The 27193-nt window shown below is 45.7% G+C and overlaps 1 protein-coding gene across 2 annotated transcripts in view; it reads left to right on the forward strand.

The window, feature by feature from the left end:
- The window catches only part of FSAF1 (40S small subunit processome assembly factor 1), a 132447-nt gene that overhangs the window by 40215 nt on the left and 65039 nt on the right, over positions 1-27193 (forward strand). For both annotated transcript variants that reach the window (XM_073671503.1, XM_073671502.1), the window contains exon 3: positions 16341-16394. In XM_073671503.1, the coding sequence (XP_073527604.1) occupies positions 16341-16394 (54 nt within the window). The remainder of the gene's footprint in view (positions 1-16340; positions 16395-27193) is intronic.

A 27193-nucleotide genomic window follows, 5' to 3' on the forward strand; every position in this document is an offset into this window, starting at 1 on the left:
GGACACCATTGTGACAGGGAACATGTGTAAACCTGTTCACTTCCTGAAGGAGTATAGTACTGGCCATTAGTGGTCATTACTAGGTAAAAAGGATCTGGTCTTGTGGGGTGTAGCATTGGCCTATTATGTTCACCACCGAAAGTCATGTGTATATTCCTGGATTGTGCCTCACTCGATTTAGCCAGATCTATGTCGGTTACATTTTGATATGGCTCAGTTTGTATGATCTGGGGCAACGTTCCAAGATGGCCGCCACCGGAGGCAGCACTTTTGCCATCCACAAAATGGCCGCCGCCAGAAGGAGCACATGTGCCATCCACAAAATGGCCACCGCCAGAAGGAGCACATGTGCCATCCACAAAATGGCCACCGCCAGAAGCAGCACATGGCAATGTGCCACCATCACCACTATTATACGGCGGTGGCCACTCACAGAATACATTTTTGTAATGTACATAACTCAAAATTCTGTCCTTCTTTTTCCTTTCTTCTTCTACCCAATTTTCTCTATACAAACTTTCAGACTCTTTCCCATGCCCTAGCAGTAGACAACAATCCATTTTCTTCTAGAGTACCTTTTCTCTCTTTTAAGACAGTCTTCCACTCCAGGGCTGTAACCTCCCCCATTCTGGCATTCCAGACATCTTCATAAGCTTTTTACATTGTTTAACATGCCTTTTCCCTTCACGAGTCGCGACTAATGCACACGGGTCCAACTTGCCATCTGAATTTGGCTTAGTGCCAATACGACAAAACTGAATTCATTTCTCCATCTTTCTCTACATAGACCAAGAAAACAAACAATAAGACTGGGGAGAATGACTGACTCAAACCTGAGATTCTAAAGAAAAAACCTGAGTCTGCAGCACACACTTTCTATCCGTCTCCGTCCTGCCACGTGGTCCCTGTCTGATTTCTGTATATCTATGTAAAAATAAATAAATAAAACACCTGTATTAATCCAATTACCAGGCCCCGTACCGAGTCACTCACTCTAGGCTACGTGCCGAAATTCAATTTACTAATCCAACTACCAGGCCCCGTACCGAGTCACTGACTCTAGGCTACGTGCCGAAAATCAATTTACTAAGCTCCGGGCCGAGTCACTCACTCTAGGTTCCGTGCCGGTACCAGGCCGAGTCACTCACTCTATGCGACGCCGAGTCACTCACTCCAGGCTAAGTACCCCTACTTTCTCCACCAGAACTGAAAATCGTATTACCAGCGACAAACGTGAACTGTACCACAGACAATATCCTCTACTTCTCCAGACACCGCTCAAAAACCCACTTGCTCTCTTTTAATACCAGTCAATCTCCCCTCAACACGACACATAACAGGCAGCAGGCAAATGAGCACGTGACTGTTCTTCTGCAATTAAATGGCCAGCAGCAGAGAGACCCTTCTGCCGTCTTACAGATACCTCGAAAACCGGACACAGTTAGGCAATCTGCGCAGGATACCCCGAGGAACACAGGAAAAGACTACAGATTATAAAAATCAGCAGACTTGCCGTGTTTGGTTAAGGAGGTGATCAGTCTCCTGGCTTGGGGTATTCAGTGCGTCCTGCCGGTCCTCAGGGTGTAGGGCTTCTTCCTCTGCTTGCCCCACATTGGGCGCCAAAAATGTTAGGGTGAACAGTTTGATATGTTCACTAGTTGCCTGCTCCTATCCTAATGAATATGGTCAAGTGCATGCAAGAAAGAATAACATCAGAGACACACACACACAGTTGGATGTAAGCTCTCCTTGATCAGCAATGGCACAGCTCCAAGAGTCCTTTATTCAACTCGAACATAGATTTATATAAACTATATGGGCTCGGTTATCTCCAGTTTGGTTAGTCTATGGTCAGATCCATGAGGTCATCAGGGTGGGTTGGTCCATAAGGTCATCAGGGGGCATGGTCCATGAGGTCATCAAGGTGGGTGTCTCCAAGCGATGTGTCGCTCTGTGATTGGTTAGTCCTTCTATAGAATTCAGCTTCCTCCCAGAACTTCCTTGTACGACAGGATGTAGTCATAGGTCCAGTTGCCATCTTGCATAACAGAGCATGGTGTGATGAAACCGGAAATGGCAGCCCTCTTTTGATCTAAACAAGCTTATTTAAGGTGAAATAGTACACTTTGTGGGTCTTTTCTCTCAATCTCCTATGTCTTGAGGTTAATTTAGTATTTGATCCTATGGCTCTCCTCAACAACACCATTCTAAAAACTGCACCCTCAAGGTGCTCAAAACCACATTCAAGAAGTTTAACCTTTCACATGCTTCACAGCAATTAATCGATCATGAAAGGAAAAAAATAACAACTTTTTATCACTAAAATTTTTCTTTAGCCCCTAATTTTTTTATTTTCACTAGGGTAACAGGAGAAATTGGACTCTAAAGGTTGTGCAATTTCTCCGGAGTACGCTGATACCCCATATGTGGGGGAAAGCCATTGTTTGGACGCACGGCAGGACTCGGGAGGGAAGGAGCACCCTTTGATGTTTTCAAGACAAAACTCGCTGGAATTTACAGCGGATGCCATGTTGCATTTGGAGAGCCCCTGATGTGCCTAAACAGTGGAAACCCCCCACAAATGATCCCATATTGGAAACTAGACCCCTTAAGGAACTTGTTTAGATGTATGGTGAGCACTTTGAACCCCCAAGTGTTTCGCAAAAGTTTATAACGTAGAGGCGTGAAAGAAAATCACTTTTTTTCCACAAACATTTTCTAGCTGCAATTTTTTTTATTTTCACGAGGGGAAAAGGAGAAATTGGACCCGAAAAGTTGTTGTGCCATTTTTCTTGAGTATGCTGATACCCAATGTGTTGGCGAAAACTACTGTTTGGGCACACGTCGGGGCTCTGAAGGGAAGGAGTGACGCTTTCGAATGCAGACTTTGATGGAATGATCTGTGGGCGTCATGTCACGTTCTGAGAGCCCCTGATGTGCCTAAACAGTGGAAATGCCCAACAAGTGCCCCCTTTTTAGAACTGATACTAGATTTGTGAATTTTATAGCGTCATATGTCAGTTGTGTAGGACAACCTGACGCACACTACACAACTGGCGTAGTGTTCGTCAGGTTATCATACGTCAGAAATTAATTTAGTAGTGCATGGTAGTATGGTACCTTTTGAAGCATTCTTTCATGCACAGGCCAGATTTGTCGGGCAGGTGTGGCATTGATAAATGGTGTCCTTGCGTATTCCCCTTTTGGAACACACTCGGCTTCTCTTTTGTGACTTACATTTTTTTCCGATGTGAGGGATCTCCCCCGGGAAATGCTGGCCTTGTACAATTCGAGGTCCTTCAGTTCCGGAAGTGCTGGGGCCCGCTCCGTCATCACTTCCAAATATCAGGGCCTTGATAACTACCTCTTGGAAGTGAAGGTATGACATAGAAGTCTGGCCTGCACATTGTGGCAGAAGGAAAGCGTTGTGCATTGCCGTCTGTACGATGTGCACGGCCAGCTTCTTGTACCGTACCCTGGCCTTTCTCAAAGCACTGTATGGCTAGAGGACTTGATCAGAGAGATCAACTCACCCCATGTACTGGTTTGACGACCTGTGTAGTTGAACCTCGTACAGTGCTGAGGGTGCTGCCATCACCATGTATGGTGGTCAAGAGAAGGACATCCCTCTTGTACTTGACCACCAGAAGGTGGTCGCTACATTGGGCTCTGCTCTCACCCCTACTGAGCAGCTGCCCAATTAACGTCTTTGGGAGGCCTCTCTGACTTTTGCAGACTGTACTGCGGCTGCAGTACCTCGCGCAGAGAGGGACTTGAAGAGCGGGATACTTCTGTAAAAGTTATCCACGTAGAGGTGAAAACCTTTATCCAGCAGTGGGTGCACCAAATCCCACACAATTTTCCCACTCACTCCCAGAACAGGGGGGGGCATTCAGGGGGTTCAATCCGGGAGTCTTTCCCTTCGTAAACTGTAAACTCGTGAGTGTACCCTGAGGTACTCTCAAACAGTTTGTACAGCTTGATTCTGTACCTGGCTCTTTTACTGGTCAGGTACTGCCGGAATCTAAGCCGCCCCTTAAAATGGATTAAGGACTCATCCACACAGATGTCCCTTTGGGGCACGTACACTTCTGCAAACTTGTTGTTGAGGTGCTCGATGACCGGCCAAACTTTGAAAAGACAATCAAAGTTCGGGTCATCGCGTGCAGGACACCTTGCATTATCGTAATGCAAGAACTTGTGGATGGCCTGAAAACGTCTCCAGGTCATGACCATTCGGAACACTGTTATACAAAACGTCAAAACTCCAGTATTGCCGAACTTTTGGCTTCTTCAGGAATCCCACATAAAGGATCAGGTCCCAAACCTTCATCATTGATGAAGTGCGTCTACAGGAGACAAGTTAGAAAATGATGAAGAGGGGTTTTGTTCCAAAAATTGATGAGCGTACAATTTAGTTTGGCCCACCTTGAGGTTTACAAAATTCTCAGAGAAAAAGACTTTGAAAAAGTCTAGTTCTGTGAGGTTTGTGGTGTCAAACTTTGTCTGATAACGCCACGAAATCAGGAATTAATGGCTCATAATTTTCGGGGGGCTAGGTCCATATGAGGTCAGTAGTGGGGGACGCTGGTTTATCTTCTCTCCTGGGACGACTGCATGGCGTTTCAGCAGCACCTGAGGAGGAGGAGGATGAAGATGACGAGCAGTCGGAAAAATAAAGAAATGTGGGATCCTCGCCCTCACTGTCGGTGTCGGAGGCAAGAAAAGCGTATGCCTCCTCCGCTAAATAGCGAGTTTGGGATGAGTGGGACATTTTGTTATGTATGTGATGTATGTGTGTCAGTACTTTATTTAGTGTGTGTGTCTGTGTGTGCGTGTCAGTGTGCTTGGTATGAACTTTTTTTTTTTCTGAGAAAAAAAGGAACAACCGTAGATGGTGCAAACAGCGAGCACGAGTGCAGTTCAGTGAACTATGTCACCAATCAACGCGCGGCGGCTGTTGGATGTGGTGCAAAGGTTGGGGGGAGTGTAAAACAGCGAGCACTAGTACGGATCAGTGATCTGTGGTCACTGATCAGCGCTCAGCCGCTTCAGGGAGCCCCAAAAAAAAAAGGCGGACGGGAAGTGAGAGAAGGGGATTGGGCTGGATGAGGAGGAATCAATAAATCCTACTTACAGTTGTCTGTCAGATGTCTTCTGGAGCAGGAGAGGCGATTGTGGTGTCGCTGGCTTCTGTGGCACCGCAAGGCCCAGCACAGCGCACAATCGGACAGCGCGACCACCCTCTTCAAAAGAAAAAAGGTTAGTGGGAATTAAAAGTGTAAAGGAGCAAACGCGAGTTCTGATCGGTGATTTGCGTGACCGTTCAACTCTCGGCGACGGAGGTGGTGCACAGTTGGGAGATGGGGGGGGTGAATGGAGAGGGACAAAAAAAAAAAGTCAAGCACGGACGTTGATCAGTGAAGTAGTCACTGTTCAGTTCCCAGCCACTGCAGGATGCACTGGAAAAAAAAAAACCTGAGGGGTGGGAAGTGGGGGAGAGTGGGACTGAGGGTGGATGAGGGGAGATCAGAGATGGACTTAACAAAGTCTTCTCTGTTCTTCTTTCAGGCTCTGGAGCATGAAGCAGGCTCTGTAGCAGCATCAGCAGCGTGAGCAGCTTACCAGCTGGAGCTCAGCACCAGGAGACCAGAGCAGTCGCTCAGCGATGGGAGCAGCAGCAGGCCCAGCGGGAGCAGTGACCAGAGCAGGTAAGAGATGGTCTTGTGGTGTCACATAGGCTCCTGTGGCACCACAAGGCCCAGCACACCAGCAATCAAAAGTGTGACCGCTCTGTACACCAAGTGTGAGGACTCAGGGCGGTCACAGGGGGGTTACAGGCAGGTCACAGATATGTGGCGCATCTTTTCAGACCGCATTGTGTCAATTTCTAGCATCTCCGCAAGAGAAATTCTATCAGTGCAATGTATAGTATGCGGTGATTCCGCATGGTTCAATGAACACATGCTGCTTCACCTGCTTACAGCGCTTTGGACGCAGCATAAAGTGTGCTGCGTTCAAAGCTCTGCCATTACCGACCGTGTGCACTTTCCCTTATAGTATCTGGGCTGGTGGGGTTTGTGTGGCAGGCCTGCGTTTTTGACCCAGTCCGACCCTAATCTTCACCACCAGGTATTCACCGTTCCAGCCTACCTGCTCATGTGCTACTAGCACGTATTTCTAAAAAAATAAAAAAAAAACATTTTTTTCCTTCTCTCCAACCAGGGGATTACCTTGACCTATCAAGTAATACTACATATCCAACCAACAACCACCACCCAGAGATATGACCAATTTCGTTGAGTTTGGACTTTTAATTAGAGTTTTATATCCTATATTTTTTTACTACCCCACCCTTATGTTTTATCCCACTAATAAAATTTTGTTTTCATTATTCTTGGACTTCCTATGCAATTCTTGTTAAGATTTTAAACACCCTAAACATTTTTTTATTACGCACAACTTATCCCCCCTTTACTCCTATGGGTCCAGCGCAAGTCAATCCTTGATTTTTTTAAAACATTACTTTGACAATTAGTGGTAATTGTGCTCACTTGCTGCAGGACCTCTAGGAAGACTCACTTAGCAGCACTACCTTTTATTAAAATTTTCGGGTCCATTTTTTCCTTGTACCCTTGCGAAAATAAAAAAAATTGGGGTCTAAAGTAACATTTTTGTGGAAAAAGTTAAATGTTCATTTTTTCCCCTTACCCATGACAGCACACTTTGAGAGAGGGATCCGCCCCACCAAGGACAGGAAACCGTCTGAAATAAAAGGGCGGTACCTCTCCCTCGCTTCAGTTGGTTTCCTGTCCTTGATGGGAACCTGTCTGGAAGAAAGAAGACTTACCTGGGGCTGTTCCGGTGTGGAAGAGCGGGCACTGGCCTGTGCACCGGGTTCCAGTCTCCAGAAGCGCCGTCTGCAGCTCCTCTGGGGTCCTGCGTCCGAGCGGGCGCACGCGGTGAGGTAGGCTCCATCCTCCCGTAGACCACGGCGCCGTCCTCCCCCCTGCCGCTCCTGTCGGCCACGCACTGGAGTGGTAACTTCCGGGTATGACACGCCTGACGTCACGGCGCGGGGCACGCTGGGAGAGGCGCGCCAGGTGACGTCAGGGGGCGGCGCCCGATCCAAGATGGCGGCGCACTGTGAAGCGTTCCAATCCGTTTTTTTTCGAATTGGTTCTCTGGCCTGGGAAGGGGGGAGGGCCCATGAACCAGAGGAGGTTCTGGATGGCCCTATTTTAGGAGGGGGGGGGGGTTTATCCTGGAAGCATGGTATGCTTCTGAAGCATGGCTGACCAGGATAGCCAAGAGCAGCAGCCCCCCCCACCTCCAGCCACGGAAGAAGCAGAGGGATGCCTCTCACACGGACAGCTACTCGAGCAATCGCAGTGGCAGCCGCAGGAGCAAGGTGTCAAGCGCCTCTGGACCATCCAGAAAGGAATCATCGGTTCCGCTACAGCCTCCGAATCCGGTACCCGTTTGTGACTTCCGAGGGTGAGTGATCTTCGTGAATGTCACCTTTTGGTAATGGGAAGTCACTTATGTGCTTTTATAGGAGCCTAAGAAGAGTAGCGCCAAACAAAAGCACAGAATGTGTGCCCTATCCCAAACTTCCCTACCCATAGATTGGCAAAAGCCGCTTTGCCCGAACTGCTTTGCTAAAACTATAGCGGAAAATTCCCTGGATTTCGCATCTAATTTGAAATCTATAGTCCACGCAGAGGTTCAGGTGTCCCTGAAAGGGTTGCTTAGAGGGAAGAAAAGATCCCATAGAGATGTCTCCTCCAACCTAATGGTGTGGCTCCAACAGTTGGAGGACCAACTTAAGGATAAAAAGGTCTCTAGGGATAGAATACTTTCAAATCTACCCTAATGCAGTTAGCATCGGCCTTCCTGGCGGACTCTTCAGCAGACTCTGTCAGGCTTTTGGCTAGATCAGCGAGTCTATCTAATGCTGCCAGACGGGCCTTGTGACTCAAAGGTTGCCCAGGCGACCTACAGTCCAAGCATAAATTGTGTTCCCTCCCGTGTGACGGTAGACTACAGTTTGGCCAGAAGTTGGAAGACCTTTTAGAAAAGGCGGGTGATAGGAGCAAAGGGTTCCCAGGATTTTCAGGGGACTCCAAAATGTTTTGTTTTCGGTGGAGAAAATTTAATCGGGGTCGCCTTCCAGGAGACAGGAGAAGATGGGAGACCAAGTCCAAAAAGGAGTCGGGCTATATGTTTGGAGGACCGTCCTCAAATACAAAAAAGTGCTCCCAATGACGCCAAGCCGGAGGTAGGGGGGAGGCTTTCCCACTTTTTTCCAGCTTGGAAAGCAATTACAGCAAACCCCTGGATTCTGAACCTTGTGAGTGGTGGCCTGAAGATACGGTTGAGCCAGATCCCTTTTCGGACCTTTGTGGTTACCCCCAAAAGGAAGGTCCAGGAAGAACAATTAACACTGGAAGCAGAAATATTAGGGCTAGTAAGGAAACTGGTCCTTCTCGAAGTTCCGATACCACAAAAAGGAAGGGATTCTATTCCCCTCTGTTCATGATAAAAAAAAAACAACGGGTCCTTAACCCCTTAAGCCCCGAGGGTGGTTTGCACGTTAATGACCAGGTCAATTTTTACAATTCTGACCACTGTCACTTTGAGGTAATTACTCTGGAACGCTTCAACGGATCCCCCTGATTCTGAGATGGTTTTTTCGTGACATATTGTACTTCATGATTGTGGAAAAATTTCTTCGATATCACTTGCGTTTATTTGTGAAAAAAACAGAAATTTGGCGAAAATTTTTAAAATTTTGCAATTTTCAAAATTTGAATTTTTAAGCCCTGAAATCAGAGAGATATGTCACACAAGAGTTAATAAATAACATTTCCCACATGTCTACTTTACATCAGCACAATTGTGGAACCAACATTTGTTTTTGTTAGGGAGCTATAAGGGTTAAAAGTTGAGCAGCGATTTCTCATTTTTCCAACAAAATTTACAAAACCATTTTTTTAGGGACCACGTCACATTTGAAGTCACTTTGAGAGGTCTTTATGACAGAAAATACCCAAAAGTGACACCATTCTAAAAACTGCACCCCTCAAGGTGCTCAAAACCACATTCAAGAACTTTATTAACCCTTCAGGTGCTTCACAGGAATTTTTGGAATGTGGAAGAAAACAATGAACATTTAACTTTTTTCACAAAAATGTTACTTTAGACCCAATTTTTTTTTATTTTCACAGGGGTAACAAGAAAAAATGGACCCCAAAATTTGTTGTGCAATTTCCCCTGGGCACGCAGATACCCAATATGTGGGGAAAAAAGACTGTTTGGGCGCACGGCAGGGGAAGGAGCGCCATTTGACTTTTTGATTGTAAAATTTGCTTGAATAATTAGCGGACGCCATGTTGTGTTTGGAGAGCCCCTGTGTGCCCAAACTTTGGAGCTCCCCCACAAGTGATCCCATTTTGGAAACTAGACCCCCCCAAGGCACCTATCTAGATGCATAGTGAGCACTTGGAACCCCCAGGTGCTTCACAAATTGATTTGTAAAAATGAAAAAGTGAAAAAAAAAAAGACTTTCATTGGGGGAGCTCCAATGTTTGGGCACACAGGGGCTCTCCAAACGCAACATGGCGTGCGCTAACAATTTGAGCCGATTTTCCATTCAATTTGTTAGTGGACACCATGTCGCGTTTGGAGAGCCCGTGATGTGCCTAAACAGTGGAGCTCCCCCACAAGTGACCCCATTTTGGAAACTATACCCCTCAAGGATTTTATTAAGGTGTATAGTGAACATTTTGAACCCAGAGGTACGACACAGAATTTGTTTACATTAGGTCATCATATTGAATAAGTTGTCATTAGTCTTGAGAGCAAGTGCTCGCTACTTGAGTTTGCATCGGGTACTCAGGTATGCACCATGTACAGCGTGTGCTCGAGTGACATGCTCGAGTCCCTGCTCCGCATGTTTCACGGTTATTAGACACCCAAAAAAAAACATGCTTGGATCGCTCGTGCATGGCAGGCAATCCCCGTAAAGTTTTTTTGGCCGCGAAGCATATGAGGCGGAGACTCGAGCATGTCACTCAAATACCCACAATACTCAATGCATACCAGAGCACCCGATGCAAACTCAAGTAGCGAGCACTTGCGCTCAACACTAGTCGCCATATCGTCATCTTTTTTTCTTACTTTTGAAAAAAATCACAACCCCATCACAACCCTAGCCCTAGCACAACCCTAGCCCTAGCACAACCCTAGCCCTAGCACAACCCTAGCCCTAGCACAACCCTAGCCCCAGCACAACCCTAGCCCCAGCACAACCCTAGCCCCAGCACAACCCTAGCCCCAGCACAACCCTAGCCCCAGCACAACCCTAGCCCCAGCACAACCCTAGCCCCAAACCCAGCCATAACCCTAGCCCAATCCTAACCCAAGAGTTTATTTTTGACGCCGTTCCTTGTGCGGTATAAGTGATTAGACGACTTTATTCTTCGGGTCGGTGTGATTACAGCAATGCCAGAATCATATGGGGTTTTTATGACTGACAGCTGTCACACACTAAAAGACGCATTTTTTGTAAAATCTAGTTTTTGCATCGCCATATTTTGAGAGCTATAATTTTTCCAGATTTTGGCAGACAGTCATGTGATGGCTCGTTTTTTGCGGGATGACTTGACGTTGTTATTGGTGCCATTTTCAGGCACGTGACATTTTTTGATCGCTTTCTATTCCGATTTTTGGGAGGCAGAATAAACAAAAACCAACAATTCAGGAATTGTTTTTTTTTTTTTTTTTTATTCTGTTCTGCGTGTGGTAAAATTGATGAGGTAGCTTTATTCTTCGGGTCAGTACGTTTACAGCGGTACCACATTTATATCGTTTTTCTATGTTTTGCACTTTTACATAATAAAAGCAATTTTATAGAAAAAAAATATTTTTTTTAGCATCGCTTTATTCTGAGAGCTATAACTTTTTTATTTTTCGGCTGATGGAGCTGTATGTTGGCTTGTTTTTTGCGGGACGAGATGACGTTTTCAGCGGTACAATGTTTATTTACATGCGTCTTTTTGATCGCCTTTTATTCCACTTTTTGTTTAGCGGTATGGTGATAAAGCATTGTTTTTTTTGCTTCTTTTTTTTTTTTTTTTTTTTTTTTTTTTTACAGTGTTCACTGAAGGGGTTAACTAGTGGGACAGTTTTATAGGTCAGGTTGTTCCGGACGCGGCGATACCAAATATGTGTACTTTTATTGTTTGTTTTTTTTATAATAATATTTATTGATGGGTACATTATATTTTTATTTTTGGTGGATTTTTTTTTTTTTTTTTTTTTTTTTTTCACTTTCAGACAGTTTATACACTTTATTACTTTGTCCCACTCTGGGACTTTCACTTTTTTTTCTCTGATCGCCTGCATGGCACAGGAATGCAGCACCATCCTTGTGCCATGCAGGCTGTCAGCAGTGCACATTGCGGGGGTTAATGTGCTGGGAGCGGTGCAGGACCGCTCCCTGCACATAGTATCGGGTGTCAGCTGTGACAATCAGCTGACACCCGGCGGCGATCGCGCCCGCACGCGATCGCCATGACGTACTAATACGGGTCTGGCTCTTAAGTCCCAGGGCACAGACGCGTATTAGTACGTCAGATGTTGTTAAGGGGTTAAGGACCATCAACCTCAGGAGTCTGAACCAGTTAATAAAAAAACAGACTTTCAAGATGGAGTCAGTGAGCTCGGCAGTGAAGCTCATGCACCACAATTGCTTTATGGCAGTAATAGACCTAAAGGACGCATATTATCACCTCCCAATTCATCCAGACTACAAGAAGTATCTGAGAGTAGCCTTGTTCATCCAGAAAGAGCTGAGGCGTTTTCAATTTGCTGCCCTACCCTTCGGCCTCTCCATAGCCCCGAGAATATTCACAAAACTAATAGCAGAAGTAACAGCCTTTCTACGAATCAAGAACGTAGTGATCGTGCCCTATTTAGACGACTTCTTAATAGTAGGGAAATCAGAAGTCCATTGCTCCAGTCAACTTCTAGAAGTCACGGCGGTGTTGCATCAGCTAGGCTGGTTGGTAAATTCCCAAAAGTCAAAACTAACCCCCTCAAGGACTCAGATCTTCCTAGGTCTAATCCTGGACTCTCATCTCCAAGCATGGTTCCTCCCAGAAGACAAGGTCCGCAAATTGATCATTTTAGTCTTGAAAGCCATGCGATCTCCAGTGATGTCCCTAAGAGAGGCAATGTCTCTCCTGGGCTCTGACGGCCTGTCTCCCAGCAGTCAAATGGGCTCAGGGGCATATGAGACTTCTTCAGTGGGAGGTCCTGTCAGCGCAGAGGTCCTTCAACGGGAATTTAGAAAGCAAGTTCTCTCTCTCCCCAGAAGCTGTGGATTCCCTTTCATGGTGGACAGACAGGGGAAATCTGACCTCAGGTGTACAGTGGTCCAGACCAGTAGATCGGGTGATTATGACCGATGTGAGCAGTTCCGGATGGGGGGGGGGGGTCATCTGGCAGAGCTCTCAATACAGGGTCACTGGACATAACACCAGATGGGGGCATCCTCAAACCTAAAAGAGCTTTGGGCAGTAGAGAGATCCCTGATAGGCTTCCTTCCTCACATTCAGGGTCACCACGTCCAGGTCAGGTCCGACAACCGGACATCAGTAGCCTATGTGAATCACCAGGGGGAACAAGATAACGCTCTCTGATGGCTGTGGCAGACAGAATCCTTCATCTTGCAGAACGACACCTCCCATCCCTCAATGCCCTTCACATAAAGGGGGTGGAAAACGTAAAGGCAGATTTTCTCATCCGCCATACCCTAAGACAAGGGGACTGGAGCTTAAACCCGGGGGTCTTCCAACAGATTGTCCAGTTAGGGCGACAGCTAGACGTAGACCTGTTCGCCACAAGAGCAAACAGGAAGGTAGACAGATTCTTTTCCTTAAATCCAGCAGAAAATCCCCATGCCGTGGATACCCTCCAGATCCCTTGGAAGTTCAGGAAGGCCTATGCCTTTCCACCGTTAGTAATGATTCCAGCAGTGGTCAGGAAGATTCGAGAGGAAGGCGCAAGGGTAATTCTTATAGCCCCTTTTTGGCCCAAGAGGCCTTGGTTCTCCCTGCTTCGACTAATGTCGGTTTCAGATCCCTGGGTTCTACCAGAGATGCCGGAACTTCTCATTCAGGGACCAGTATTCCACGCCCAAGCCAGAGGTTTCCATCTTGCGGCGTGGAATTTGAGAGGTCACTACTGAGTAGCAAGGGGTTTTCACCAGGGTTAGTCTTTACCTTGCTGGGTAGTAGGAAACCAATAACGACTAAGATTTATAACCAAGTCTGGAGTAAATTCCTAGAATTTATAGATGCCCCATTATCAGACAAACCTCCAATCAGGGGAATCCTGGAGTTTCTGCAAACGGGGCATGACCTAGATCTAGCCACGGAGACTCTTAAAGTTCAGGTGTCGGCATTGGGGGCGCTCTATAATTGTAACTTGGCTGGGAACAGGTGGGTCTCGAGGTTTATCAAGTCCTATGCCAGAGCCACACCGGTTCGGTCCCTAAGAGTTCCTTCCTGGGACCTGAATTTGGTCTTGAACGCACTTACCAGTGACCCGTTCGAACCCCTACAGGATGTCTCTCCAAAGATCCTCACCCTTAAGACCATCCTCTTAGTGGCCTTAACGTCGGCTCGTAGGGTGGGTGACCTGCAGGCCCTTTCGGTTAATCCTCCCTACACACAAATTTTTGACGATAGGGTCACCTTGCGTCCAGATCCAGCATACCTCCCAAAGTGGTATCTAGATTTCACTGTAACCAGGAGATTGTACTACCCTCGTTTTGCAGCAATCCTAAAAACCCAGGAGAAGTTAGATTCCATAATCTAGATGTTAGAAGATCCCTACTACAGTACATTAACATGACTAGTGTATGGAGGAAGGACCATTCCTTGTTTCTGGCCTTTCAGGGGAATAGGTAAGGTCACGGGGTGTCCAAGGGTACCATTTCTAGGTGGCTTAGGGAGGCCATTTGTTTAGTATATACGTCCACAGGAGTTCCGGCCCCGGACAATGTCAGGGCTCATTCCACCAGAGCCGTCGCAACCTCCTGGGCGGAAAGGGCAGACGTCTCAATCGATCAGATATGTAGAGCTGCTACTTGGTCTATACCATCCACCTTCTTTAAACACTATCGGTTGGATCTGTCCTCCTCTGACCTCACCTTTGGGAGAAGGGTACTTCAGGCGGTGGTCCCTCCCTAGGGTGCTCATAATTCTCCAAAATTTTCTCAAGGTGTGCTGTCATGGGTGAGGGGAAAACACCAAGGTTACTTACCGGTAACCGGTTTTTATCTTTGGGAGGTCCTCTCAATGCTCTGTAAACAACTGAAGCGAGGGAGAGGTACCGCCCTTTTATTTCAGACGGTTTCCTGTCCTTGGTGGGGCAGATCCCTCTCTCAAGGTGTGCTGTCATAGGTTCAGGAAAAACCGGCTACCAGTAAGTAACCTTGGTGTTTTTCTTCCACATTCCAAAAATTCCTGTAAAGCACCTGGAGGGTTAATAAAGTTCTTGAATGTGGTTTTGAGCACCTTGAGGGGTGCAGTTTTTAGAATGGTGTCACTTTTGGGTATTTTCTGTCATAAAGGCCCCTCAAAGTCACTTCAAATGTGATCATTCTAAAAAAAATGGTTTTGTCAATTTTGTTGGCAAAATGAGAAATCGCTGGTCAAATTTTAACCCTTATAACTTTCTAGCAAAAAAAATTTGGTTCCAAAATTGTGCTGATCTAAAGTAGACATGTGGGGAATGTTATCTATTAAATGTTTTGTCTTGCATATCTCCCTGATTTAAGGGCATAAAAACTCAAAGTTTGAAAATTGTGACATTTTCCAAATTTTTGCCAAATTTCCGAATTTTTTTTCACAAATAAACGCAAGTCATGTCGAAGAAATGTTACTACTATCATGAAGTACAATATGTCACGCAAAAACAGTCTCAGAATAAGTGGGATCAGTTGAAGCGTTCCAGAGTAATTACCTCATGAAGTGACAGTGGTCAGAATTGTAAAAATTGGCCTGGTCATTAACGTGGAAACCATCCTCGGGGGTAAAGGGGTTAAATACATCAGGGACTCTCCAAACGTGACATGGCGTCCTCTAAGTATTACAGCAAATTTTACATTCAAAAAGTCAAATGGCGCTCCTTCCCTTCCAAGCCCTGCCGTGCGCCCAAACAGTGGTTTTGCCCCCACATATGGGGTATCGGCGTGCTCAGAAGAAATTGCACAACAGATTATGGGGTCCAGTTTTTCCTGTTACTCTTGCGAATATTAAATAAATGTGGGTCTAGAGTAAAAATTTTGTGAAAAAAAGCAAATTGTCTCTTCAGAGAAAGAGAGGACTAGTACTCTATAGCGCAACCTATTGGAAGTAGCAATCCTAAAAGTTTTACATAGCCAGCCTTGAGTCCCAACTTCAATGTGTTCCCAGCTTCAGTGTGTGCGGCCGTAGCCACTCATCACTGCGCAGTGAAGCTGGGAACTACACAGCCTAATTGCGCACGCGCAGGGACCCAAGGCTGGCCTTGTAAAACCGCGCATGTGCCCCACTAATATCAGCGCTCGCCGGGAGCAAAATTGTAATACGTGGGTGGCGCCAGCAGTGACCGAATGCGGCGCCGCCCATGACTGTATGCGAGGATCACACTACTATGACTGAAAACGAGCATAAGTACATAAAATGTTATAAATTCATTATAACACCACCTATTTTAATGAAAAAAGCTTGTTAGTGATGCAATGTGCATCACTAACAACGCAATGGGGGCAGTGTAGATGATAGATACGACATGACAGGTTCTCTTTAAGACAAAACTTAAGGCAGAAAGACCCACAAACCAGCAACAACTGAAGTCCGCTGCCGTAAAGGGCTGGCAAAGCATCACAAAGGAAAACAAACAGCGTTTGGTGATGTCCTTGGCTTCCAGACTTCAGGCCTGCAAAGGATTCTCTACAAAGTACTAATAATGACCATTTTATTTATAGTGACGTTAATTTGTGCAATTATTTTTGAGCCCCGGAGATGAGGAGGCTTTGTTGAAAAATGGTTGCAACTCCTAAACGGTTCACAGGATATTATTTCTGAAAGTCTACACTTCAATTGCAGCTCAGTTATTTCATTTTTAATTTTACATAGTGGCATGCAGAGGTCACTGTCCAAATTTTTCTGGACCTAAATGTACATTGTCCATAAAATTTCTGAGTGGTACTGTAACAGACTTTTTAAATGTGTTTTTCTTCTGTTATTTCCATTGATGTTAAACTGTTTTTTCTTTTACCACAGACAAGTATTAAAGAGACAGAAGAAGAAAACAGTCTGCAATTTAATTTCGAAAAGGTTTGTGCTGTTTTCTTTCACTTTTGCCCTCAGTGACATTGATATTTAGACGTTTAGAATTTGCATTGTGGTAAGCCGTACTGTAGCTACTCTGGAAAAGAGAAACTGAAAAAAAATTATATTTAAAGGGAATCTGTCAGCAGGTTTTTGCTCATCTGAGAGCAGCCTGATGTCGGCAAAGAGAAGCTGAATCCAACGATATATCACTTGGATTACTGGGTGCAGCGGGTTTGACACCATCAGAGATTTTAGATTTAGCAATGAAGTAGAGCTGAAAGGCTTGGTGCCCACGTAGCGTTTTTCAAGCGTTTATGCTGCGGAATTTCCGCAGCATAAACTCTTGTGAAACGCTAGGTAATCCGCACCCCATGGTCCCCAAGGGGATTCCGCATGTTCTATGCACATGCTGCGGATTTTTCCGCAGCGTTTATGCTGCGTACAAAAATCCGCAGCATGTCATTTAATTTTGCGGTAGCGCAGCGGAACTCCCGCCATTGACTTGCATTGAAACGCATAGAAACCGCGACTGTACATTTCTACAAGCGGTTTCTATGTGCGGATGGTACCCAGTTCTGGAGGAGAGGAGACTCTCATCCAGACCTGGGTACCATTGTACCTGTAAAAAAATAAAATAATAAATAAAGTTTATATTCACCTGTCCGGCGTCTTCTCTCTGAATGCCGGCATCGCTTGAGGACCTGTGGTGACGTCACAGTCATGTGACCGCAGGCCCTTCACCGCTCTGTCTCGCGATATGCCGGCAGCCGGGAACCAGACAGGAAGCAGCGCTGCAGCCACGCCGGGGCCTCGGGGGTGAGTATAGCTTTATTTGTTTTAATTTTTACGGTCACACTGTATAAATGCATGCCGTTTGCATGGATTTATACAGTGTGACCTAGTTGTCAAGCACTTTCCAAGTGATGCTATCGCCTGGAAAGCGCTTGTCAATCTGCATGCGGAAACGCATGTGAATCCGCATGTGGATCCGCATGTATTCTGCAGGAAAAACGCATGCACAATCTGCATGCGTTTTTTCTGCCAGGGAGATGCAGAAATTTTCTGCTTCATTTCTGCATCGTGGGCACATAGCCAAAAGCTTCCCCTCCCCCAACAGGCTCTGTATATACAATGTCCATAGACAGTGAGATGCCGATCACAGGAGGGGCATGTCGGACTAGTATGCACATGCTGCTGTAGCCCAGTAATGATTAGTTCCTTGTGCTAAAACAATCAGAGCATGATAAGAGAAGCATCCCTGAAATCTATGTTTTAACCCCTACAGCATGCTGTCCAGTTATATAGCAATAACCTGCTAACAAATTCTTTTTAAGTAGTAGCAATGTATTTTGGTCACAAAGAAGCATTTTTAGGAAATGAAAAACCACCTCTCTGCCTAACTAGACAATCCCTGACAATATGCATGTGGTCCCTCCTCTGTTAGCGAGAGCAGAAAGTTACTACGAGATCTACCTGTATGTAGTTTAAATACATACTGTATTTTTTGGACTATAAAACTCACTTTTTTCCTCCAATACTTTGGAGGAAATTGGGACATGCGTATTATAGTCTGGATAATACATGGTGGGGCTGGTGTGGAGCGGCACCAAGGAGCAGGACCCAGGCAGTAGCGGACTGCTGCTCTTAGCTATCCTGTGTGTCTGCTACTAAAGAGAATGAATATTCACTCCTGTCCACGCCCATGGGAGTGGAGAAGAGTGAATAGTCATTTTCTCTAATACAGGGCACAGAGGATCGCTGAGCAGCTGCAGGAGTCGCGGCCGCTGCTGACAGTGCTCGCTAATAAAGAAAACGAATATTCACTCCTTTCAACGCCCGTGAGTGGTGGTGGTGGTGGGGTGGGCGGAGGAGCGGGGCACAGGCAGTAGCCGGCTGCTGTGGCTTGACTATCCTGTGTGCCCGCTACTAAACGAGAATGAATATTCACTCCTCTCCACTCCCATATTCATTCTCTTTAGTAGCGGGCACACAGGATAGCCAAACTGTAGCAGCTAGCTACTGCTTCTGCCGCCGCTCCCCACACACCACCACCCATGGTCGTGGAGAGAAGTGAACATTCGTTTTCTTTAATAGCGCACACTGTCAGCAGTGGCCGCAACTCCTGCAGCTGCTTAGAGATCCTCTGTGCCCTGTATTAGAGAGAATGACTATTAACTCCTCTCAACGCCCATAGTCCCGACGTGGAGAGGAGTGAATATCCTCGCTGCTCACCTCAGCGTCTGAAGTCGCATGGCAGTAACGTCATACGCTTCTCAAATGCTGAGATCAGCTGCTGGCAGAACAGGACGCAGCTCTGGAGCAGTGGGAAGGAAGGTGAGCAGGAGTGTTTATTTTTGTCTACTTCTCATAGGAAACATTTTTGAAGCATAATGTTTTTCTTAGGAAGGTAAAAGGATTAAAAGTTTTATTTGCTAAATTATAAAAAGTTATTTTTTTTTTCTCATTAAAGTACACTCTGCACCTCATCTTGACTGAAAAAAACAAATGTAGAATTTTTTGCAAACTTATTAAAAAAGAAAAACTGAAATATCACATGGTCATAAGTATTCGGACCCTTTGCTCAGATACTCATATTTAAGTCACATACTGTCCATTTCCTTGTGATCCTCTTTGAGATGGTCATAATCCATCTACACCTTTTGGCCTGGGACAACTCAGTCTCATGGCTTCCAGTATTACCTCTATGCTGATGACACACAGATCTACCTCTCTAGACCCGATATCTCCTCCTTACTGACCAAAATCTCACAATGTCTGTCTGCTATCTCATCCTTATTCTCTGCCAGATTTCTAAAACTTAACATGGATAAAACAGAATTCATCATCTTTCCATCTTCTCATTCATCCCCCCCATCTGACCTATCCATCAACGTCAATGGCTGCCCACTCTCCCCAGTCCCGCAAGCTCGCTGCCTCGGGGTAACCCTGGACTCTGAACTCTCCTTCAAACCACATATCCAAGCCTTTTCCACTTCCTGCCAACTTCAACTCACAAATATCTCCCGGATCCGCACATTCCTCAGCAAAGACTCTGCAAAAACACTAGTGCATGCCCTCATCATCTTCCGTCTCGACTACTGCAACCTCCTGCTCTGTGGCCTCCCTTCCAACACTCACGCCCCTCCAATCTATCCTAAACTCTGCTGCCCGACTAATCCACCTGCCCCCCCGCTATTCCTCGGCCTCTCCCCTCTGTCAATCCCTTGACTGGCTCCCCATTGCCCAGAGAATCCAGCTCAAAACCCTAACCCTGGCATACAAAGCCATCCACAACCTGTCTCCTCCTTGCATCTGTGACCTAGTTTCCCGGTACTTACCTGCACGCAACCTTCGATCTTCACAAGATCTCCTGCTCTACTCCCCTCTTATCTCCTCTTCCCACAATCGCATACAAGATTTCTCCCACTACTCTGGAACTCTCTACCCCAACATATCAGACTCTCGCCTACCACGGAAACCTTCAAAAGAAACCTGATGACTTACCTCTTCTGACAAGCCTACAACCTCCAGTAACCTCCGCTACACGACATTGCTGCATGACCAGCTCTTCCCTCACCTACTGTATCCTCGCCCATCCCTTGTAGATTGTGCCCTCACGGGCAGGGTCCTCTCTCCTTCTGTACCAGTCGCTGACTCGTTTTGTTAAGATTATTGTAATTGTTTTTGCTATGTATACCCCCTTTTTCACATGTAAAGCGCTATGGAATAAATGGCGCTATAATAAATAATAATAATGACTTAAATCAGCTCTGCGCTGTCAGTGGCATGGTGAGGACATCACCATAGATTAGATATGTGTTAATAAGGGGCAGGGATAGGGACGGCGGTCCGCATTGTATGTGGTATGGCATACATATACATGTGTCAATATGGGTGTATTCTGGGAAATCATGAAGATGGTTCAATCTGTAATAGGTAGAGGGAAGGGTCTTTTAATAAATCATCTATGATGTGATGTGTAAGGGGCTGTGTCAGTGCTGTAGAACCATAATGGGGCTGAGATATACTGGAACATCCGGTAAGAGACTGTCTAATGCACAAATTTTGGACAGCCACTTGGTCAAAGCAGAGAGAGGTTATACGTGTCACTGGCACATAAGTGCACTGTGTGTTGTGTTGTAGCAGTGCTGGGGCAGAATGAAAAGGACTAGTTTGTGTTACAATAACATGAGAATGAATTAGTACCTGGGAGTTTGCGGGAGGGGCTGAGGTCAATAGAACTTATACTCGAGGGAGATCCTTCTGATATAAGGGTACATAGAGAGGTAAGTGTATATGGGTTGGCTTGCTCACTTGGTCGGTTCAGATAGATCAGTGTGTCTGTATGGAAAGAAGTGGGACAAAGTTTACCTAACCTATCAATTTCTCTGTTTAGTCCCTTTGGGGTTAAAGGTTGAAGCGTGTGTACCCAATAGGATTCTCTCTGTTTCAGAAGTTGAATCTAGTTACCTCCTCTTCTTGGTCTGGGTGCTTGGTCTATTACCTGAAATTGTAGTTGAGTGACAGAGTGTCTAGCTGTAGCAAAGTGGTCGGGTAAGGGTAACCATATCTTTTTACACCAGATGGTTGATTTGTGGCTATCGATTAGATACCTAATGTGTGGTATAGTTTCTCCTACGTATAACAGATTGCAAGGGCACTTGACAACATAAATAACGAAGTTCGAGTCGCATGTGTAGTAGCCCCTGATGGAGTATGTCTTGCCTGTTCTTTGGTGTGTGATGTGGTCTGATTTAATTATGTTGGAGTATGCTGCACAGCTTAAACATTGAAATGTGCCATATTTACGGGGGTGAGGAAACGTTGGGTAGGAACTTCCTGTGTTATTCCGATGTCCGCTCTCACCAGTTTGTCCCTTATGTTTGGGGCCCTTCTAGTGCACATCAGGGTAGGCGCTGCGAAGGAGTTGATGTTAGGGTATGCCTTTGTGAGGAGGAGCCATGTCTCCTAGTGATGGTATGAGGAGCAACGAGTGGGAATTGTGATCTCACTGTTGCAGGGAGATCCACAATCCTGGGATTTTTCTTTGCCGCAGGATTCAATTTGTCTCCAGTCTGTGGAGGAGTTTTTTGGGCCCTCGTCCTCATCTATAGTAACCCTGACCGAGTCGCCTTGGCTGATTCTAGGCTACGTCACCTCCTGCAGGAAAATCGGTCAGTGGAGACGCACAGCTCTGAATTCCGTAGATGGGCAACAATACAAAATGGAATGATTCAGCGCTTAGAAGCAAATTTTGTCAGGACCTTACTGAAAGGCTGAAAGATTCTTTGGCAGTGTTTAAAACCCATGAGTCCTTGCCGACTGCCATGTCATTGGCTATACGTGTTGATAGACTCTTTTGGGATAAGTGGGTGAGACCACCTTCCCCGGGGCCTTCTTGTCGGGGTAATGCCCCTTTGTCGCAGAAGTGGTCTGGCGGTGAACCAGTACTGGAGAGGGGGACCCATGCAGTTAGGGGGTGCCTCTGCATCGTACATTTCCCCAGAGGTTCACAAATAAACACCTGTATGTTTGGTTTTTTTTGTGGGAAAAGGGACATTTTATTGGGACCTGTCCTTCGATTCCTAAGCTAAAGAAGACTCAATTAACCCTTGGTAGTCTGGAGTTGATACATGTACCTTTGCTTATCCGTCAACCTGCAGTTCCCGGTTTGTCCTGACAGCAGATGGTGCTAGAGAGCAAAATTGAGAAAATTTCTGTTTGTTGACAGTGGAGCTGGAGTCAGCATGGTTGATGCTGAGATTGTGAGAACTCATGGATGGTTGATGCTGAGATTGTGAGAACTCATGGTCTTGCTTGCTGTACTTTAGATAAGGCTATTCCTATCTTCGCCACTTGCACAGAAAGCTCTAACTCAGATTGTACATAATGCAAAACTGAGGGTGGGGTCGGTTCCTTGTGAGATAATCCCTTGCTTTGTCCCGACGGTATTCCCACCCCAATTGTTTTGAGTCTACCCTGGTTGGTGAAACATAATCAGTTAGTGGATTGGCAAACCAGGGAGATCATTGAATGGGGAGATTACTGCCATGAGAACTGTTTTAAATATTTCCCCATCTACAAAAATCTTACCTGCTTTTCTGCCTGTTCACCCCCGATGAAGCTACGGCGAAACGCACATAGGGGCGCACATCCTGTATCAGATTCCCCGATGTAAGTATTGCGGTCCTTGTCTATTATGCTCTCTTTTGCCTAGCATATACTTGTAAGTGGTTGCAAAACTGCACCCCGTATAGGCTTGAATTCATGGCTGGTGGTATTAGGCACTTTACTCTACTTCTCTTTATTATGCCATTTGCATTCTCATCGTGCATATGACTGTCCTAATAACCTGACTCCCGGAGCTAAACTACTGAAGTCTAGACTGTATAATCTTTCTGGCCCTGAGAGACAAGCCATGAAGGATTTCATTGTGGAAAGCCTGGAAAAGGGACATACCAGACCCTGATTTTTACCCGTGGGGGCAGGGTTCTTCTCCGTTAGGAAAAAAGATGGCGGCCTACCAGGGCTGTGGAGTCGGTAAGCCAAACCTCCGACTTCTCAATTTCCATAACTCCGACTCTGACTCCCTCATACATGGCTCATGTTTAAGTGATAAATTTACTGTAGCACAGTTTCATCTCAGCTAAAAGTCTAGACCCTTAGATCAGGAATAGGACAGACATTTATAGGACATTTCATAACTTTCCCAAATTCTTATGAAAAAATATTCCCCACAAACTGCATTGAACTACTGTACTCAATTTATTATATATTTTAGGAGTCAGGGTTGGTCCATTTTATACCGACTCCACCAAAATGAGTTCCGACTCCACAGCCCTTCGGCCTGTGAAGATTTCCGAGAATTAAATTAAATTACCATCTGAGATCATTACCCTCTTCCTCTGATTCCAGATTTGTTCAGCCAGGTTGTGGGAGCTAAGGTATTCTCCAAGTTGGATATAAGGGGAGCCTACAATCTGGTTAGAATAAGAGATAGGGATGAAAGGAAAACAACGTTCAATACCCCTGAAGGGCATTTCGACAGTCTGGTTATGCCTTTCGGTTTGACCAATTCACCTGCGGTGTTCCAGCATTTCATGAATCATATTTTCCATCATTTGGTGGAGAGGTTAGTGGTGGTCTATTTTGACGATATTTTGGTTTACTCACCAGATTTTGAGACACATCAGGTGCATTTTAGACAGGTGCTCATGATATTAAGGGATAACAAACTATATGCCAAACTAGAGAAATGTGTTTTCGCGGTCCAGGAGGTGCAGTTTTTGGGGTACGTGTTGTCATCTTCGGGTTTTCGGATGGATCCGAAGAAGATCCGTGCAGTTCTTGATTGGGACTGTCCTGAGAACCTGAAGGCTCTACAACATTTTCTGGGCTTTACTAATTTTTACCAGAAATTCATCCAAAATTATTCAGGAATTGTGAAACCCCTTACGGACATGACTAGGAAAGGGTCTGATTTTTCCAAATGATCGGATGCCTCCCTGCAGGCTTTTTCCTCCCTAAAGAGCTGTTTTGCCATGGTACCAATACTCAGTCAACCCAATGTTTGCCAATCCTTTATTCTGGAAGTTGATGCGTCGGAGGTGGGGGTTGGGGCTGTGTTGTCTCGGGGTCCGTCCCCTGGTAAATGGCGTCCATGCGCTTTCTTTTCTAAGAAATTGTTTTCGACTGAGAGAAATTATGACGTGGGTAATGGGGAACTTTTGGCACTTTTAATTGGCTTTCGAAAAATGGCGACATTGGTTGAAGGGGGCTGTCCATCCTATTACTGTTATTACTGGCCATAAAAACCTGTCATATCTTCAATCAACTAAACGTCTCAACCCTAAGCAAGCTAGATGATCCCTGTTTTTTTTTACTAGGTTCAATTTTGTTGTCACTTTCAAGAAAATCGTGAAGCTTCACGGGGTCCCCTCTGATGTGGTGTTAGATCGGGGGACCCAGTTTGTTTCCAAGTTCTGGAAAGCATTCTGTTCTCGACTGGGGGTGCAGCCATCTGGTTCCTCTGCTTTCCATTTTTAGTCGAATGGTCAGACCGTGCGTGTTAATCAGAATTTGGAGACCTACCTCAGGTGTGGTGTTTTGTCTCCGATAATCAGGAGGATTGGGCATCCTACTTACCGCTGGCAGAATTTGTCATTAATAATCATCGTCAAGAATCCACTGGCTGGTCCACCGTTCTTCGGTGCATACTGTTACCACCCACAGTTTGGTACTATTACTGGGAGAGGAGATTCAGGAGTTTCTCAGGTGGAACGTTTTGCTTTGCCGCTCTCCTCGGTGTGGCGGCGGGGTTCTCAGTAATTTGAAGATTATGGGAGACAGGTACAAACGTATGTCTGACAGGAAACGCTTGCCAGGTCCGGACCTGAATGTGTATGACTTTGTGTGGTTGTCTACCAGGAATATCAAGTTGAAAGTTCCTTCTTGGAAGCTGGAACCTAGGCTTATTGGTCCCTATAAAATAACCGCCGTCATTAACCCAGCAGCGTTTCCTCTTGAACTACCTCAGGCCCTTAAAGGGGCTGTCCGGTACTTTAAAAAAAATGCCAGTATGTTTTAATGATAAATACAACCTTTTTTCTAATTACCTTGCGCTGTGATAGCGCCGCTCACAGGCAGTATCGGTGGCCGCTCACAGGCAGCACGTGACCCCCGGCTGCAGCCGGCGTTGACATCTGCTGACGTCACGACAAGTTGCGGCTGCAGCCGGGGGTCCATCTTCCGCGTTCCACCAGTGGCTGCTGGGGTGTGGGCTGGGCTATTCCCATCGTCACACCCGGCATCCACCGCGCACCTCCTTGTCCTCATTCACTGGGAAAGCGTGCGGTCGATGCTGGGTGTGACGCAGGAGAATAACTCCGCCCACAACCTAGAAGCCACTGCGGGGACCCTAGCGCTAGGTCACACCTTACTTGTCGTGACGTCAGCGTGGGGTCATGTACTGCCTGTCAGCGGCCACCGATAGCGCCGCTCACAGGCGGTATTAGCAGCGCAAGTTAATTAGAAAGAAGCTTGTATTTATCATTAAAACACACTGGCATTTTTTTTTAAAAGTACCGGACAACCCCTTTTAAGGGGCACTATGTCTTTCACAGGTCACTACTCAAGAAATATGTAGAACCTCTTGAGTCCTCACCTCTACCGCCGCCCCCAATAATGATTTATGGTAATCTGGAGTTTCAGCTTTCAAGGATTGTAGATTCTCACCTCCAACCTCGTTCCCTATAATATTTGGTGCCCTGGAAAGGTTATGATCCTAAGGAGAGGATGTAGGTTTCAGCATCAGAGGTGAATGCTCCCAGGCTGCTTTGTTCATTCCACACCTCTTATCCTGAGAAACCTAGTCCTGAGTATCCGGAGACCACTCGTAGAAGGTGGGGGTGGGGGGAACTGTCACGGGTGTGTCAGATGTAGCAGACTGTCGTTCTTCAGCTGGTTGCAGAAGGTCACTTCGTTTGGCATTACAGACCCCTTATTAAATCTGTCTTAATTTAGAACCCAGCGGCTACCTCCCTCCTGCTGATTGACTCCCTGGCCTGGGTGTTTAAATACTTTGCTTCAGGGAGGGGCTGGTGACATTTACATGTTCCCTTGTGAAGGCTTGGAGCTATTGCAGTCTGCTTACTTCCTCTCTGGAGCTTGGAGGACGTTTGGTGTAATCTCTCTGAAGTCAGCTCAAGCTAAGTTTCTTCACCCTATGTTTGTCTCCCTTGTTGTCTTTAGTTTGTGTTGGGGACTGACCAGTGCTCACACCCCACTCCCCCCTTCCCTGTCCAGGGCCTAGCTCTAGGGATTTACAGGGCTTAGGTTTCCTGTTCGGCGATTTGGTGGGGATCCAATATGGGGACGGTAGGTGAGACAGGGTGATATTAGATCAGTCTAGGAAGTCTCCACTCCCCCTTTCCCTAGTGTCTGGGCTCTCTTCCCCTCATCCCTTCGTGTTGCACTTTGAATTTCCTACACGGTGCGTTACAGCAGGACCCGCAGCATCGCCCACCTCCTGCCGCCGAGCACCGCTGGTAAGCTACATTCGATCTATAATGCGCACGCCAATTTTACCCCAAAATTTGGGGGGGAGAAAGTGCGTCTTGTAGTCTGAAAAATACAGAAATAGGTTAAATAAGGCTAAACACCTTTTTAGTGCCACATGAAAGGCACTAAAGGGTGCTAGTTTTATTATATGTAGGGGGCTTGTGACATTTAATATCTACAGGACAACTATTCTAATTATTTATTCTATCTATATCTGTATATAAGATTGCTTTATTAGTTTGTAAACTAGAGAATTACAGTATGTAAAAGTATATGCTAAAAACGCATTGCATACGTATGTCATAAAGTTGCTAGAGGAGGAAAATCGCATGACACTCGTCCTCGTCGTGATTCCAGCCTTAGTGCAGCTCTGACAGGTATAAAGCATTGCAATTCGTTATACCAACAATCAGATTAAAAAAGAAAAATTAAAATCTCATAGAAGGACTAAGTAAAAAAGTTTAAAAAACTATAAAGATATTTAAAAAAATCACAAAAAATGAAAAATATACCAATAAATATGTATATTTAGTTAAAAACAAAAAAAGGTACACATATATGGTTTCACACTATAAAACTTTCACTAGTTAACCCCTTTAACGGACACTGAAAAAAAAAGAAAAACATGTCAAAAACTATGCTTTTTTTCTTCATACCACCAAACAAACAGTGGAATAAAACACAATAAAAAAAGTTGAATGGAAATAAAATTGATATCGCTAAAAACGCTATTTTCCAGTATT

Source organism: Phyllobates terribilis, unplaced genomic scaffold, assembly GCF_046119375.1.
Source record: "Phyllobates terribilis strain yellow unplaced genomic scaffold, ASM4611937v1 Scaffold_3__8_contigs__length_932513732, whole genome shotgun sequence".
Classification (NCBI taxonomy): domain Eukaryota; kingdom Metazoa; phylum Chordata; class Amphibia; order Anura; family Dendrobatidae; genus Phyllobates; species Phyllobates terribilis.